The sequence below is a fragment of the Vombatus ursinus genome, unplaced genomic scaffold (assembly GCF_900497805.2).
Source record: "Vombatus ursinus unplaced genomic scaffold, bare-nosed wombat genome assembly UNPS02007284.1, whole genome shotgun sequence".
In the NCBI taxonomy this organism is placed as follows: domain Eukaryota; kingdom Metazoa; phylum Chordata; class Mammalia; order Diprotodontia; family Vombatidae; genus Vombatus; species Vombatus ursinus.
The window spans coordinates 400,857-417,133 of record NW_020947062.1 but is presented as its reverse complement, the minus strand read 5'-3'; the positions used below and the strand labels follow the sequence as shown (position 1 = coordinate 417,133).

General features: G+C 33.8%; 1 protein-coding gene across 3 annotated transcripts in view; it reads left to right on the top strand.

Annotated features, from left to right (window-relative positions):
- ATG2B (autophagy related 2B) overlaps positions 1–16,277 on the top strand; it is a 147,488-nt gene that overhangs the window by 73,711 nt on the left and 57,500 nt on the right. For all 3 annotated transcript variants that reach the window (XM_027849045.1, XM_027849044.1, XM_027849046.1), the window contains exons 13-14: positions 200–292; positions 534–722. In XM_027849045.1, the coding sequence (XP_027704846.1) occupies positions 200–292; positions 534–722 (282 nt within the window). The remainder of the gene's footprint in view (positions 1–199; positions 293–533; positions 723–16,277) is intronic.

The window sequence follows — 16,277 nt, the reverse complement described above, 5'->3', positions numbered from 1 at the left end:
TTCCACTGCGCCACCTAGCTGCCCCTCATTTTATATTTTTTGAAAAGATTGTTTCAGGAGTTATTTTCTTATATCAGGAAATAATGAAGACTCTGAGAAACAGTTTATTATATGATACTTTAGAAAAATGAGTAAAAGCTTTCAGGATAAACATCATTCATAGTTAAATATTTTACATGTTATTGCTTCTTATTTTTAGCTTTTAAGGTTCCATTCCAAAAAAGGAAGTGATTTACATCCCCTAACATGTCTTCAGCTTCATTATAAACATTCTGATAATAGAGGACCCCAAGTAAGTTTTACTTTTGATTTAATACCAAATTTTACTTTTTCTCATTTGAAATAGAAGAGTATTATCAGATCACTTATCTTTCACTTATGATTATTTTATTGGGATGAAATAATAAAATGATAATATTTATTAAAATGCTCTGCAAGCTTTAAAGAGCTCTATACATGCTAGGTATTGTTATTATGTTGTTATTCATGTCACTGTTATTTTGCTAGTGATGTTAATATTTTCTTCTTTTTAGGGCAGTCAGGCACGACTTAGTTCAGTTCCTCAGAAAGCAGAATTGCATATTAAATTAAATCCAGTGTTTTGTGAACTGGATATTAGTATTGTGGATAGGTTAAATTCCTTGCTTCAACCACAGAAGCTTACCACAGTGGAAATGATGGCTTCCCACATGTATACGTCTTACAACAAACATATAAGTCTGGTAAGTGCCTAAAATATTACAATCCAACTGTATCAAGTATACTTATAATTAGCTCCAATTGTGTTTTATGAAGATAGGGGAATTTCTTGGCTCTTCCAAGTACTGTTTTACTCAGCAACAGCTGTTGTTGGAAGTTAGGTGAATGTCAGATTATTCTTTGTCATGAAAGAGTTTGAAAGAAACAGAATTCATCCTTTAGGGAGCATCATAAATGCTGTGGGTTGTTGTTTTTCATTGTTTGTCTTGAACTGTGATTTCTTTAGAACACCTGGTTTGGAAACAATCTGTACCAATGCAGATCAGTAACTTTTCTGCAACTAATCATCTTAGGGGCATGGAGAGGTTCAGTGTCTTCTCTAGGGTCATGTGGTCAATACCAGAGGCTATTGAACCCAGCCAGGTCTTCCTTACTTTAAGGCTGACCATTCATCGCTGTGATGTCTGATGCTGTAACAGTGATCCGTCTTTTACTAGGAAACGAAAACAATCAAATGTGGGTAAAGAGATATTTAGTAGCTTCTTTTCCTGGAAAAAAAAGGGAAGTTTGAATTATTTAATCAGTGAGGAGATGGGCAACTGTTGGACCAAATGCAGACGTTGTTAAGTCAGCTTCAAGGAAACACGAGGACAAATTTCTCTATTACTGTGAATTTATTAGTATATTTTTCCTTAGAAGGTATCTAAATAGCTATCTTAAGTCAGTGTTCTTTATTATTTGTTTGTCATTAATTCTTGTTCAATTAAGACACTCAGTACAAAGTATTTGCCCACTACTAAGCATGCTTTGAAAATTTTGTCCTTTGTGTCTTACTGTCCATCAGAGGCTCTAATCCTTCCTTCTAACATATGGAGCTTCACAGCATAAAGTAAGGTAGTTGTGTGACATGAAAAGCTGAATTTTCTGCTAGTAAAATATGCACCTTTATGGAAGAGATGTTGGTAAGAGTCTCAAAATGAGAGGTGCTGAACAGAGAAGGGACCACCTGCATTTCTGCAGTTAGAGATTCATGGAAGCATAAGTATTTAAAAAGTGTCTCTTATTTTGCCCCCTTGTCACATGTTTTGTTCTCAGTGGCTCTGTTTTAACTATCTCTGGTGTCGGATCAAACCCTAAATGAATCATGGGTTTTGGTAATATAGGTTTTCACTAGTTAGCTGTTGTAGCCGAATGATGTGGGAGGAGCTTTCTTGAGTATAAGATTATGTTTTTTTCTAAAAGTAAGTTAGGAATTTAGGAATAGAATAGATGAATATTAAAACAAGAAAAAAGAAAATATATAAGAGGAAGACTAAGAGCCAGGAGATAAGATGTAGGATAGACTTAAAACCTAACGTTCATCTGATGTAATTTAGGTGCTTTGATATTTCTTAGATGACAAAACATATGGAATTGATTTTGGTTGTGGGATTCTTTTCCTCATGTGTTTTCCTTATATATCTTTTGTCAGTGCTATATATCCTATAATATCAAAAAGGAATTTTTTTTTCAAATTGTTCAAAAGCCCATTTCATCTACAGTTGGGAATTTTAAAAGACTTTCCTGTGTAATTTTACGGACTGATATTTTTTATTCCTCTTAAAAATAACACCAGTAGGGGAAAAAAATATAAAAATGAGTCAAAGTGGAAAAAAAAAATAACACCAGAGGGGCAGCTAGGTGGCGTAGTGGATAGAGTACTGGCCCCGGAGTCAGGAGGAACTGAGTTCAAAGGCGGCCTCAGACACATAACACAGCTAGTGAGCTGTGTGACCCTGGGCAAGCCACTTAACCCTATTGCCTAGCCAAAAAAAAAAAAACAAACCCACTAGAAATTGTGATACTTAAATACGTTTGGTAATATCTGTACCCATTTCCAGACTAAAACAAATACAATTAACAGATTAGTTATATTTATTTATTCCACTTTAAAATACTGCTTTAAAAATGTTGGATTTTTAAATTTGTTCTAGCAGTTTTGTGACGTTAGCATTGCATTATACATTATAGTATACAGAAGAAATGGATAATTAAATCCTTTATACAAAACTTATGTAGGCCTGAATTTGTGAAACTTGAGCAGGGCATATTTCAACAAATGTTTTTAAAATTCTCTTAAAATGTTTTTTTTAAATTACAAATTAGAAAACCATCAGCATACATCAGCATTTCCATGGACAGAGAAGGCCAGAAAAAGAAGCCTGTGCATGAAGCCATCAGTCTTTTGTAAACAATTTAAAAGTAATGTGTGTGTATGCATGTGTATATAGGTGTATGATTTTAACATGGTAGCACCAACATTGCCTTTCTTGCACGTGCTTTCTTTGAATTTCTTTCCATTCTTCTGTGTTTTTTAAATGTTGGATTGGCATATGTTTTGTTTTTTCTTTTTTTCCCCCTATTACTAGTACTATCCTCCCAAATTCTACCCCCCATAGTAAAATAGGAGCCCTCTATAGTAACCAGTAAGTATAGTGAAACAAATAAAATGTGTACAAAAGTGAATGTCTTGTTCTGAACCTACATTTCCATCATCTCTCAACCAAGAGATAGGAGGTTTGCTTCTTCAAAGTTCTTCATTCTTTGAAAATTATTTTTCTTTATATTGTTATAATCAGTATATACATTTTTTTAAACTGATTCTTCTCACTTCACTCTGCAGAAGTTTATACCAATATTCCTAGTTTTTCTGAATCTGTCCGTTTGTCATTTATTATAGTACAGTAATATTTCATTACATTTGTATGTCATTATTTGTTCAGCCATTTCCAAATTAATATATACAGGTTTCTAATTCATTGTTACAACAAAATGTGCTGCTATAAATATTTTTGTATGTATGGGTTCTTTCTGACCTTAATCTGTTTGGAATATTTTAGCAAGTAGTGCCATCACTGAGTTAAAGGGTACAGGTTAGCAACTTTGGAGGTGTAGTTCCAAATTGTTATCCAAAGTAGGTGGACTACTGCATGGATTTACCAACAGGCATTATGTCCTACTACAGACCCTTCACAATTGTCTTTTTCCTTTTTTGCCAGTCAAGAAAGTTTGAGGTAGAGTTTCTTGAGTAGTTTTATATTTGTTCATCTTATTATTAATAATTTGGAGGACTTTATCCATATGGTTTTTGATAACTTGTATTCCTTCCCTTCAAAGCTGTCTTTTCATATTCTTTCACTACTTATCTATTGGGCAGTAGCTGCTATCCTTTTGTATTTACATTAGTTTTTTATATAGTACATCTAGTTTATAAGAACTTTATCAGAGAAGTTTGCTATAAAGATTTTCTTCCTGTTATAACTTTTTCCCTTCTAATTCTTCATATAGTGTTCTTGTTTTTGCAAAAGTTTTGAATTTTATATAATCAGAATTGTCCATTTACTCTTCTATTATTCTCTCTATCCCTTGTTTGATCCAGAAATCTTCCTCTAATTATAGTTGTGAAAGGTCCCTCTTTCTTCTAATTTGTTTATATTTTTTATATTTAGGTCTTATATGCATTTGGAGCTTACCTTGTTATATATTGTGAGATGGTAATCTAAGTAATTTCTTTGAGACTGCTTTTTTTCTTTATTTTCTTGAGTTTTTTTTCAGTCATAAAAATCTGACTTCTCTCTATCCCATTCTTCCTTGTGAGAACAAAAGAAAAACAAAACCTCTTTTACAAACATGGAGAGTCAAGCAAAACAAATTTCTGCATTGGTTATGTCCAAAAAGTTCTGTACTTATTCTGCACATCCTGTGCTTTCTAGTGTTTAATAGGAATGGGTATTGACTTTGTTAAAAGCCTTTTGTGCATCTAATGATATAATTATATATTTTTTGTTTTTGTTATTCATATGATCAATTATGTTTATAGTTTTCTTAATGTTCAACTAGCCCTGTGTTCTAGTATGAATTGTACCTGGTCATAGTTTATGATCTTTGTGATATATTCCTTTAATATCCTTTTTAATGTGTTATTGAAATTTTTGTGTTAATATTCTTCAGGGACAATGGCATATTGTTTTCTTTCTGTTTTTGCTCTCCCTGGTTTAAATATCAAAACCATATTTATATGATAGAAGAAATTTGGTAGAACTATTTTTTTTTCAAACAGTTTATATTATATTATGTTAGAATTAATCTTTAAATGTTTGGTAGAATCTATTTGTAAATCTATCTGGTTTTGGAGTTTGTTTTTATTAGGGGAGCTCATTTATATCTTGCTCACCTTCTTTTTCTAAGTAGAGTTTTTCAAGTATTCTATTTCCTTTTCTGTTAGTCTGGGTAGTTTATATTTTTATAATTATACATTTCATAAAGGCTGTCACTTTTATTGGCATATGGACAAAATAGCTCCTAATGCTTTAATTTCATCTTTGTTGTTTTCACTTTTTTCATTTTTGATCCTTGTAATATGATTTTTTTTTTAAATCAGGTTATCCAGTGGGTTATCTATTTTGATTTTTTTCCCCCTGATAAAATGAGCTCCTAGTTTTATTTATTAGTTCAATGTTTTTTTTTTATTTTCTATTTTATTAATCTCTCCTTTGGTTTTCAGGATTTTTATTTTGGTGCTTCATTGGAGATTTAAAATTTGTTCTTTTTCTAGTTTTTTTAGCTGCATATCCAAATTCATTGTTCTATTCTCTCTCTTTTACTGATGTAAGTGTTTAGAGATACAAACTTTCCCCTAAGTACTTCTTTGGATTCATCCCATTGGTACGTTGTCTCATTGTCATCATTATTTTATGAAATTATTGATTGTTTCTCTGTAATTTGTTTTTTGACTCATTTTTTAGGACTAGATTATTTAGTTTCTAATTAATACTTAAGAGATTATTTTACAGAAAACTCACAAGTCAAGTGCTCACATGAAGGTCAGAAGAAGTGATACAAGGTCTCTCTGAAGAATTCTCAAATCAAGTGGGAGACATGGGAGACACTGGCACAGGGCTGTCCAGCATGGTGCGTGGCTGTTTCAAAGAAGGTGCTATATTCTGCGAGCAAAGCAGAATTGCAGTAGCTCAAATGAAGCAAATTTAGAGCCATCTCCATTTCAGATGTTCATAATATATGTGCCCAGCCTGTGATGGAGCTTTCCAAGCTCATATTGGTCTGGTCAATACACTATACCTTGATCCCAACATAATGATGCCATTTTGGTCCTCCTTGAGAACGAAGGACAACAACCAACCAACCAATGTCACCTTTAATCTACCATCCCTCTTATCACTGCCCCCCCCAATTCCTTGTTGCATAAGATGAATTTGTCTGTGTGTTTATATATATGTTCTTCCCACTTCAGACCAATTCAGATGACAATGAGGTTCAAGTGTTGCCTGTTCCCCTTCTCCCACTACCATTTTATTCTTTATTGTAAAAATTCTTCCTTTTGTACCTGTTATATATGATGTAATTTTCCCCATCTTCCTCTCTCTTTCTCTTTCTCCCAGTGCATCTGTCCTTTTTCTTTTTTTGAGATTGTTCTTGTGTAATACACACTTATGGTCCCTGATTAAGCAGACTCCTTTTAACTACCTTAATGATGATAAAGTTCTTACGTGTATCATCTTCACCTATAGGAATATATGAAGCAATTTAACCATATCATGTTCCTTATGATTTCTCACTCGTTACCTTTTTCTGCTCCTCTTGAGTCTTGTGTTTAAATGTCAGATTTTCTATTTAGCTTGGTTCTTCTCATCAGGAATGCTTGAAAGTTCTCTATTTAATTAAATATCCTTTTGTCCTCTGTAGGATTATACTTAGTTTTGCTGGGTAGGTTAATCTTGGTTTGTAATCCTAGTTCCTTTATCTTTAGGAATATTATATTTTAAGCCCACTCCTTTGTAAAGATAGCTGTTAAGTTTTGTGTGGTTCTGACTGTGGTTCCATAATGTACGAATGTTTTTTTCCCCTGGCTGTAGATTTTCTCCTTGATGTGGGAGCTCTGGAATTTGGCTGTAATATTCCTGGGAATTTTCATTTTGGAATCTCAAGAGGTGATCATTAGATTCGTTCAGTTTTTATTTTGCCCTCTAGATCTAAAATATCAGGACAGTTTTCCTTTGTAATTTCTTCAGATATGATGTCTAGTGTCTTTTTGATCATTGCTTTCAGATAGTCCAGTAATTCTTAAATTATTTCTCCTTAATCTATTTTCTAGGTCAGTTATTTTTCTGTTGAGATATTTCATAGTTTCTTCCATTTTTTTTCATTCTTTTGTCTTTGTTTTATTGTTTCTTGATGTCTGATGGAGTCATAGCTTCCACTTCACCAATTTTAATTTTTTTTTTTTTTGGTGAGACAGTTGGGATTAAGTGACTTGCCCAGAGTCACACAGCTAGTAAGTGTCAAGTATGTGAAGCCAAATTTGAACTCAGGTCCTCCTGACCCCAAGGCCAGTGTTCTCTCTACTGTGCCACATAGCTTCCCCAGACCATTTCTTATTTTTAAGGAGTTATTTTCTTTAATGAAGTTTTGTAGCTCTTTTAACATTTGGCCAATTCCAATTTTTAAGGAGTTATTTTCTTCAGTATTTTGTGTTTTTATCAAGTTATTAATCTTCTTTTCATAATTTTCTTGCATAGTTCTCATTTCTTTTTCAAGTTTTTTCTTTGCTACTCTTACTTGATTTTCTTCAAAATAATTTTTTTCTCTTTTGCTCTTCTAGGAATTCTTGTTAGTTTGTGTCTAATCTCCATTTTTTTTTTCTTTGAGGCTTTGTAGATATTTTCAAGTCATTGTCATCTTCTGAATATATATCTTGCTTTCCTGTCACTATAGTTGTTTTTTTATGGTCAGGTTCTTTTTTAGTTGTTTACTCATTTTTCAATCCTGTTTCTTGACTTTGGACTTTAACATAGTGTTGGGCTCTGCTCCCTGTGGGAGTAAGGTGGGGTAGGAATGATTGGCTTGACCTTTTGTCTTTTATATCCTGCTTTCACCGGTTGATCTAATGGTATGTAAGTTTTTAGTGTCTCCAAATTGGTGTGATCTGGGGAGAGGTCTTTTCATTGCCCTCCTGGTCTATGTTTTAGTCCTTACGCATGTGGGACCTTTACTCTTTTGTGTTTTTGACTGTGCCTCTCTGCCTTGGAATTGCAATTTGGAATTGGGTAATGGGTGATAGAGCTGCCAAAAGATACTCCATCCTGCTCCCAGTGTTGGTACAGTGGTCTCGTGGTATCTCTTTCTAACCAGATGTTCTATCCCTTTACCATCCATGGATGCTGCTGCTACCCCACGACCTACAGCCAATGCTTCTTCGGCCACACGCTGTTTCCATGGTGTTGCACTCCTGACCACTTCTCACCCCAGTGCCTGCAGAACTTTCATTCTGTCTTCCTAAGCTCCTCTGAGCTGGAAAAATCATTCACTGTGACTTTTCCACTCAGAATTATTTTTGTTTTTTTTTTTTGTGTAGTTATTTTATAGAAGTTTTGGGGGAAATTTGACATTTGTTTACTTTTACTCTGCCATCTTAACTGCAGTCCTTTTACCACTCTTAAGATAATCAAGACATCCATATCTATTGCCATGTCTTTTCTAATTAGACTACCTTAATGGTGATAGGCTTTAGAGGAGACACATGTATCATCTTTCCATAGTAGAATGTAAGCAATTTATCTTTGTTTCATCCTTTATCATTGTTCGTTTTTGCCATTTTATATCTCTTAACTACTGTGTTTCAACTTTAAAGTTTCTACACAGCTTTGGTCTTCCCCCCCCATCGGATTCTGTTCAGTTTCGTTGGATTAAGATATGTTTGGCTTATATCCTTTGCCTTCTGGAATGAATGTAGTTCCAAGCTCTTTGTTCCTTTTAAGTGGTGGCCACTAAATCATCTGTGATCCTAACTGTGGATTCTTGGTTCTTGAGTTTGTTTGTTTGTTTGTTTTTACTTTCAGTATTTTTTTCTTTGACCTGGAAGTTCTGAATTTTCACTATCATGGTCTTAATAGTTTTTGTTTGGGGATTTCTTTTAGGAGGTGACTGGTTTATTCTTTTTATTTCTGTTGTGCCCTTTCTAAGAGATCTGGGCTGCTATCTTTTCTTTTTAACTTTTTTTTTTTAAGTTTTTATTGTATTGTGTTCTGTTTCTTACACAATAGTATCCCAAGTATCTCCCCTTCTCTTTCTCTCAGAGACCCATCTCATATGACAAGTAGTGTTTTTTGGAGAGGAAATAAAAAGTCAGCACAACTGATCAATATATTGAAAAAGTCTGAAAACATGTGCAATGTGAAATACCTGTGTACCTTCTACCTCCAACAAAGGAATAGGTTGGGGGTGTCTTCTCATATCTTTTTATTAGAGTCCCACTTGATCTTTATAATTTTGTCACATTTACTTTTGATTTTTTGGTGCATCATTGTTCTTTCAGTTTATATTATAGCTACTGTGTATATTGTTTCCTTAGCTTTGTTTACTTTTCTCTGCATCACTTCATATAGTTTTCCATGTTTCTCTGTATTCAAAACACATTTCTTACCGAATGTAACTATATTCCATTGTATTCATATACAACAATTTGTTTAGCCCTTCTCTAATTGATGGACATCTACTTTGTTTTTAATTCTTAGCTATCACAAAAAGTACTACTGCAAATATTTTGGAGTTTATGTATGCTTTCTTCTTACTGAGTGCTTTCTTGGGAAATAAGTGCAGTAATGGAGTGTCTGGTTCAAAGGATATGGACATTTTTGTCACTTTATTTTCATGATTCTAAATTGCTTTCCAGAATATTTCTAGCACTGTGTCAGTGTGCCTGTCTTTCTACAACCCCTCCAACATTGGCTTTTGCCATTTTTTGGTCATTTTGGCCTATTTACAGGATATAAGGTAAAACCTCAGGTTTTTTTTGATTTGCATTTCTCTTATTAGTTATTTGGAGCATTTTTTTTCATGTGGTTGTTAATACTTTGTAGTTCTTTTGGGAGCTTTATTATTATTATTTTTTTTGGTGAGGCAATTGGGGTTAAGTGACGTGCCTAGAGTCACACAGTTAGGAGAACTTTATTGATATCATTTGACTATTCAGGAATAGTCTTACATATATTTATTAATTGTTTATATATTTAATTTTTTTCCTATTTGACCTCTTCTTTTCTTATCCTAGATGCATTGATGTTATTTCTACAGAAGCATTTCAATTTCAAGTAACTGGATTTTATATTTTATTTATTTTGTCTTTTGTAATTGCCTCTATCTCTTCTTTGGTAACAATACATCTCCCCATAGCTATGAAACATATATGGTCTCCTTCTTATCTAATTTTTTTTAGAGGGTCAGTTTTCTTTTAAGATTATTTCGAAATAATGTTCCTAGGCTCTTTTTTTCCTTTTCTTTTTTTTTTTTTTTGCTCATAGCATTCAGGTCACCCAATGATTCCTAAATTTTTTCTTCTTGATCTGTTTCCCAAGTCATTTGTTTTTGCTATGAAATGTCTTAATTTTCTTCTTTTTGTTTTTCTAGTCCTTTGACCTTGATTTAATATTTCTTGTGGAATAGTCCTGTGGAATCAATTGACTTCTACTTGGTCCATTCTAATTTTTGGGAGTTTGTTGCTTGAGCAAGATTTTGTATCATGTCAAGCTTTCGTATCCCGTTCCAATTTTTTCTTCCACAGTTCTAAATTCTTTTAAAGATTTTTTTTCCTTTTGAGCTCTCATTTCATTTGTAAAAAAATTTTAAATTCTTTTAAAAAATATTCTTGCTTCTTTTTTTCCAGGATTTTTAGCTGACTTTGTGAATAAATTATGTTTTTCTCTGAGTATTGCCTGTCGGTATTTTAGAGTCATTCTTTTCTTCAGTGTTTGTGTCTTGAGCATTTCTGACACTATACAATCTTTTGATGGTATTCCCTTTTTTTTTTTTTTAAGGCAGTTGGGGTTAAGTGACTTGCCCAAGGTCACACAGCTAGTAAGTGTCAAGTGTTTGGTCTGAGGCCGGATTTGTACTCAGGAACTCCTGACTTCAGGGCCGGTGCTCTTTCTACTGCGCCACCTAGCTGCCCCTCATTTTTCTGTTCTGCTTTTAGATTGAAGACTTTATCTTAGGCCTGGCTTTACGCTGATCTGGAGGGAATGTCTAGGCCTGTTCTGCTGCTGCTGCTTTCTTTGGTTTTTAGGTATTTTGTCATTCAAGCCTTTCAAGGCCAACTAAGGCTGATGACCTGCAATTTTTCAGTGCTCCCTAAGTGTTCAGATCTAAGACAAAGTCTGATTTCTGCCCTCCTGTTCTTAGCTTTGCAGCTTCCTGACCTTCGTTTGAGTCTGAACAGTAGTACGTTACTGTTGGACTCAGCTTCTGTTAGCTAGCTGGAATACCCTGCTGGTTCTGAGAGACAGAACTGCAGGCTCTCTTGGTGCTTGATTCCTACCCTGGTTATTCTACTCTAGGCTTTAGACTGGGGTAGAAGCTAGAGTTGAGACACTATTTGGTTCTTGGCATCTGAAGCTACATTGCTGCTGGTTACTTCTGAACTTGTTTTTCTCAGCTCATCATATAGCCTATCTCTTGCCATGCTACCACTACCGTCTTCAGTCAGTCTTGGATCTTAGATCAGTCTTGTGACCTAAAACTGGGTAGTTGGTGACAAAGCTACCAGTTGATATTTTTCCTGTTGTGGTTCCCTGTACTGGGTTCTGGTGACTCCTCTTAACCGTGGCTTCTTCCCTTGTATACCTGGCCAGACCCTATCCCCAGTATTTGTAGACCTCTCTGTTACCCTAGATCAACTTATACTGAAAAAATGACTCAATGTAACTTTTTCTTAGATGTCTTTGGGATTTAGTCAGGTGTTTTTTCTAGATCTGTTTGAAAAAATTTTGATGGTGATCTCACTGTAATATTTCCCGATACTCCAAAATCTTGGCTCTGCCTGTTCCAGACTACTGTCATATTTTCCCTGTAGTTAATGTTGAATATTGAAAATGAGTCCTTACTTAAATAGTATGTATTCTTGGGATTGAATTGAATACTTTGCTACTGTGTTTATTTACTTCTAGGCTTTGTGTACCTAATCTGTTCCAGTGATCAGCTTTTCTATTTTTAATCAATATTATATAGTTTTGATGATTACTGCTTTGTGTGCATCTGATACTGCTTGGCCTCTTCCTGCTTTAAAAAAATTCTTTTATAATCTTGCCTTTTTTTTCCTTATCTATTATAATTTCGTCTAGTTCTAGAAAATAAACTGTTTCTGCTGGTTTTTGATGGTAATATTTTCTTTTATTTAGTATTTTATTTTTCCCCAATTATGTGTAAAAACCATTTTCAACATGTATTTTAAAAATTAAGTTCTAAATTCTCTCCCTCCCTCGCTGCCTCCTTTATTGAGAAGGCAAGCAATTTGATATGTGTGTAGTCATGCAGAACATTTCCATATCAGTCATATTGTAAAAAAAAAAAAAATAGACCAAAATAAAAATCCGAGAAAAATAAGCATACTTCAATCAGTATTCAGACTCCATCCATTCAATGCTATTGAGCTTTGTGAGTATATTTGGTGTCTTCTTTGCTTAAGTTGTTGTTTCTGTTAAATTTTTAGTTAATCTCTAGGATGCTCTAAGCAAATTATCAAATCTGCATAAAGTAGTCATTTTATTTCTCTTTTCCTTAGGCTTATTCATTGCTTGTCCTTTTCTTGTTGTAGTACTTTATCAAATAAAAATGGACATCCTTATTTTACCCCGATCTTGTTGGAAAGGCCTCAAGTCTTTCTCTCTTATAGATCATTCTAACTGTTGGTTTTATTCAGATTATTTGTTATAATGAATAAAGGTACATTCATTCCTATGCTTTTTAGTGTTTTTCATATAAAAATGTGTTTTGTCAAAAATATATCCATATATTTATCAAAATGCATCTATATCATATGAGTTTTTGTTATTTTTGCTGTTAATATAGTCTTATGTTTATAGTTTTCCTAATATTGAACCAACTCTGAGTTCTTAATATAAGTCAAATCTGGTCATAGTATTCATTCTAATTTTTATTTATTTATTTATTTTGCTTTTTGGTGAGGCAGTTGGGGTTAAGTGACTTGCCTAGGGTCACATAGCTGGTAAGTGTCAAGTGTCTGAGGCCAGATTTGAACTCAGGTCTTCCTGACTCCAAGGACGGAGCTCTATCCACTGCACCACCTAGCTGCCCCTTGGTCATAGTATTTAATTTTTTAAATATATTCCTCTAGATTCTTTGGTAATATTCAGTATTTTTCATCAATATTCATTAGAGATGTTTGTTTATAATTTCCTAATTCTGACTTCATTCCCTCTGGTTTAGCTGTTGAATCCATATTTGTCTTAAAGAAGGAGCTTGGGAACATCTTTCCCTATTTTTGCATGTACTTTATTTAAAAAATTGATTTTTAAGTGATTAGTAGAATTCACTTGTAAATTCTTTTTAACCTGGGATATTTTTCTGTGGGAGTTCCTTTATGATTTTTTAAAATATTAGGTTATTTAAATTCTTTGTCTTGTTGGCTATTTTTTAATTTTTGTAAATGTGAAGTTATAAATTTTGTTGGCATATACTTAGGCAGAATAGTTTCTAATAATTTTCCTATTTCCACTTCCTTTGTTGTGTTATCTTTTTTCAGTTTTTATTATTAGATATTTAATTTTCTTGCCTTTTTTAGTCAGGTTAGCAGTTTCTTTTCTTTGTTTTTCCCTATAACCAGCTTCAATTTTTGTTGTTGTTTTCGATTTTGATTTTTAGAATTTCTATTTTTGTGGGTTTTTTTTTTAAATAAATTGTTTTTGCTCAGTTTTTCTGGTAATCTATGGCAGCTTTCATCTTTGAATGACCTTTTCTTTTTCTTTCTGTGATCCTTAATGAAGAATTGGTACTGACCTCTCATGTGTTTCTGACAGTGGCGTGTTAGAGTTAATTTTGGTTTGAAGCCTTCTGTATGGATCTGCTGGTGCCAGATGATGAGTTTGCCCTGTTTCTTTCTGTGGCTTCCAGTGCTTTGAGGAATGCATATGTCTTTCTGTTCAGTGAGCTGAAAGGGCTGATTCAGACTTTGCTCCTGATCTGACAGGCTAGGGCCAGGATTTGACTTCAGATTCCTGATTATTGGAGCTGGTGTTGGTTCCCATTCAGAGTATTGAGTAGCTGCACATCTTTCTGCAGGAATTTGAGCTGGTTTCTCTCCTCTCTCTGCTTATGTTGACTTCTAGCTCAGTTATTGCAGTTTGTGCTGGTGTCTTAGCATGATTGATCTCACTACTTCTACTTCTATATTTACCTGAGCTAGTTGTGACTCCCTTACCAAACTCCACCTTCTTGATCCCTTTTATGTAATTCTGGACTGCATGGAGCAGTTTATATTTGCTTCTTTTTGGATTTCTTTCTTACTGGGCCTTCTAGGACCATTTTCAGATATTTGTTGGCGTTTCTGTTGGGGGGACTTAGACTTCTGTATGACCTTTTGACATAGCCATCTTATTTGGAAGTCCCCAACAAAAATTTATTAAGCACTATGTTTAGAGCTCTTGTAGGTGCTTAGGAGGGAGAAGGTTTTGGTTAAACACTGGTTTATTCCCCTATAGCCCAACTTCCCTACATATGTAAGCTTTTAAAGATAGGCTAGTATAATTAATATTCACTGAAGATTGAAGAAATGAGACAAAAGTGGTAAAAAAAAAAAATCAGTCACCTGTTATCCCTCAGATATCCAGATGTGCTCTCATTACTTTGGATGGTGGCTTCTGTTGGAAGAAATGGTGTGTGTGTGTGTGTGTGTGTGTGTGTGTGTGTGTGTGTGTGTCTGTCTGTCTGTCTGTCTGTCTGTATTCTTGCCAGGAATAGATTGAGTGGTTTACAAAGATCGTTTTTATTGCAGTTGTTCACTGAGTTTCTGAAATTTTAAGTACATTTAAGAGTCCATCAGTTAATAAGCAGTTATTAAATACCTACTATATGCCAACTACTATACTAGGCAGTGGGGATACAAAGACAAAAATAGTGCCTGCTCTCAGGGAACTTACATTGTATTGGGAGACATAAGATCTACTTACATAAGTTTACAAAAAATAAATGAAAGGTAGTTTAGGTATGAGAAGGCACTAGTCGTTGGGGTTATTAGGAAAGATGGTATAAGAGCTTTTAAGCTAAGTTTTGAAGAAGGGAAAAGACTATATATGTTGAAGGTCAGGAAGGAATGCATTTGAGGCCTGACAGATAGTCATTGCAAAGGCCAAGATGGGAGATGGAATGTTATGTGTATGGAACAGCAAGAAGGCCTATTTGGTTGGACTGGAGAATATGATAAAGTGATGAATGTATCATGAGACAAGAAAAGTAGTCTGGGACCCAGTTTTGAATGGTCTTTAAAAACCAAATGAGGTGTACTATATCCTACAGTCAATGGGGAACCACTGGAATTTGAGAAAAGAGTGACATGGTCCCTATAGAATCACACATGGCAATCACTTAGGAATCTAATATTTTAAAACCTAATTTTAATCTAATCTTTTTAGAAAGGGACTTATATTCTTTCACTAGAATATACAAGTTCCTGTGGTGCACATGGTCTTACTGAATAAAAAATTATTCTATCTTCCTAGTTACCCTGCTGTTATCATGGTGTCATTTGCAGCAGCACTGCCACAGCAGGAAAGGTGACAGAAAGCCCAGTTCAGAAAACGTTGTGCTGTTTGTGCAGCTTTTTAACTCTTTGAGGGAATATATCATCCTCTGTGACAAAAGAGGAAATGATAGGATACTGCATTGTGATATTCTAGTTTTTCTGTGCCCAAGGGTGGTATGTTTATCCCAAAGTAAGTTTTTCCAGTAACAGGTTAAAAAAACAAGTGACAATGGGAATGCTGAACGTCACAGTTAAAAATAAGTTGCTTTTGCCTTTGATTTTTTTCTGGAATAATAAGTTGAGATTCTTTAACTTTAACACCGAAAACACTCCTCCAAAGTACCATTTACTTGTGAGGAAACATTGTTGACAAGTTATTTGGTAAAAATGTACTTATTGGCACATTTTAAAAATATTTGGAACCCAAATCCTTTTTTTTGCATTTAAATCATAGAAAAAAGTTTATACTGCAGTGAAGAATCATTGGATTATCCATTAAAATAATATAAAAACATTTAAGAGTTTCTAGTAGATTGCAGATGTGATCGGGGCTACATGATGTATTTTATTTATTTCTTCTTAACATTCTGTTGAGTGGCGTTTTTTAGTGATCACTGCAACGTGGTTACTCCTTTTTAGGAAAACCTATAAAATTGATCTTTAGTAGGATCTGACTATGATTTTTAACTGATTAGAGTTTTCTTCCGTAACAATTCAGGTTCATTTTCACATTTTATTTGCCTTACTTAATTTTCAGCTTAGGTATGTGTAGTGCTTATTTTATGAAGTCATGTCTTTTTTTTTGTCATTGTTTTGTTAATTTTTGTTTTAATTTTCTGTGTTAGGAATTATCTTTTGTTATACCTCTTTACGTTTATGACTTTTGCCATGATTTATCAAACTAAGTAACCAAATCTCTCAAAATATAGTAATAATTAATGTGATATGCAAAGTATATCCTTTTCAAAAGTAACACTCAATTGCTGTTTTA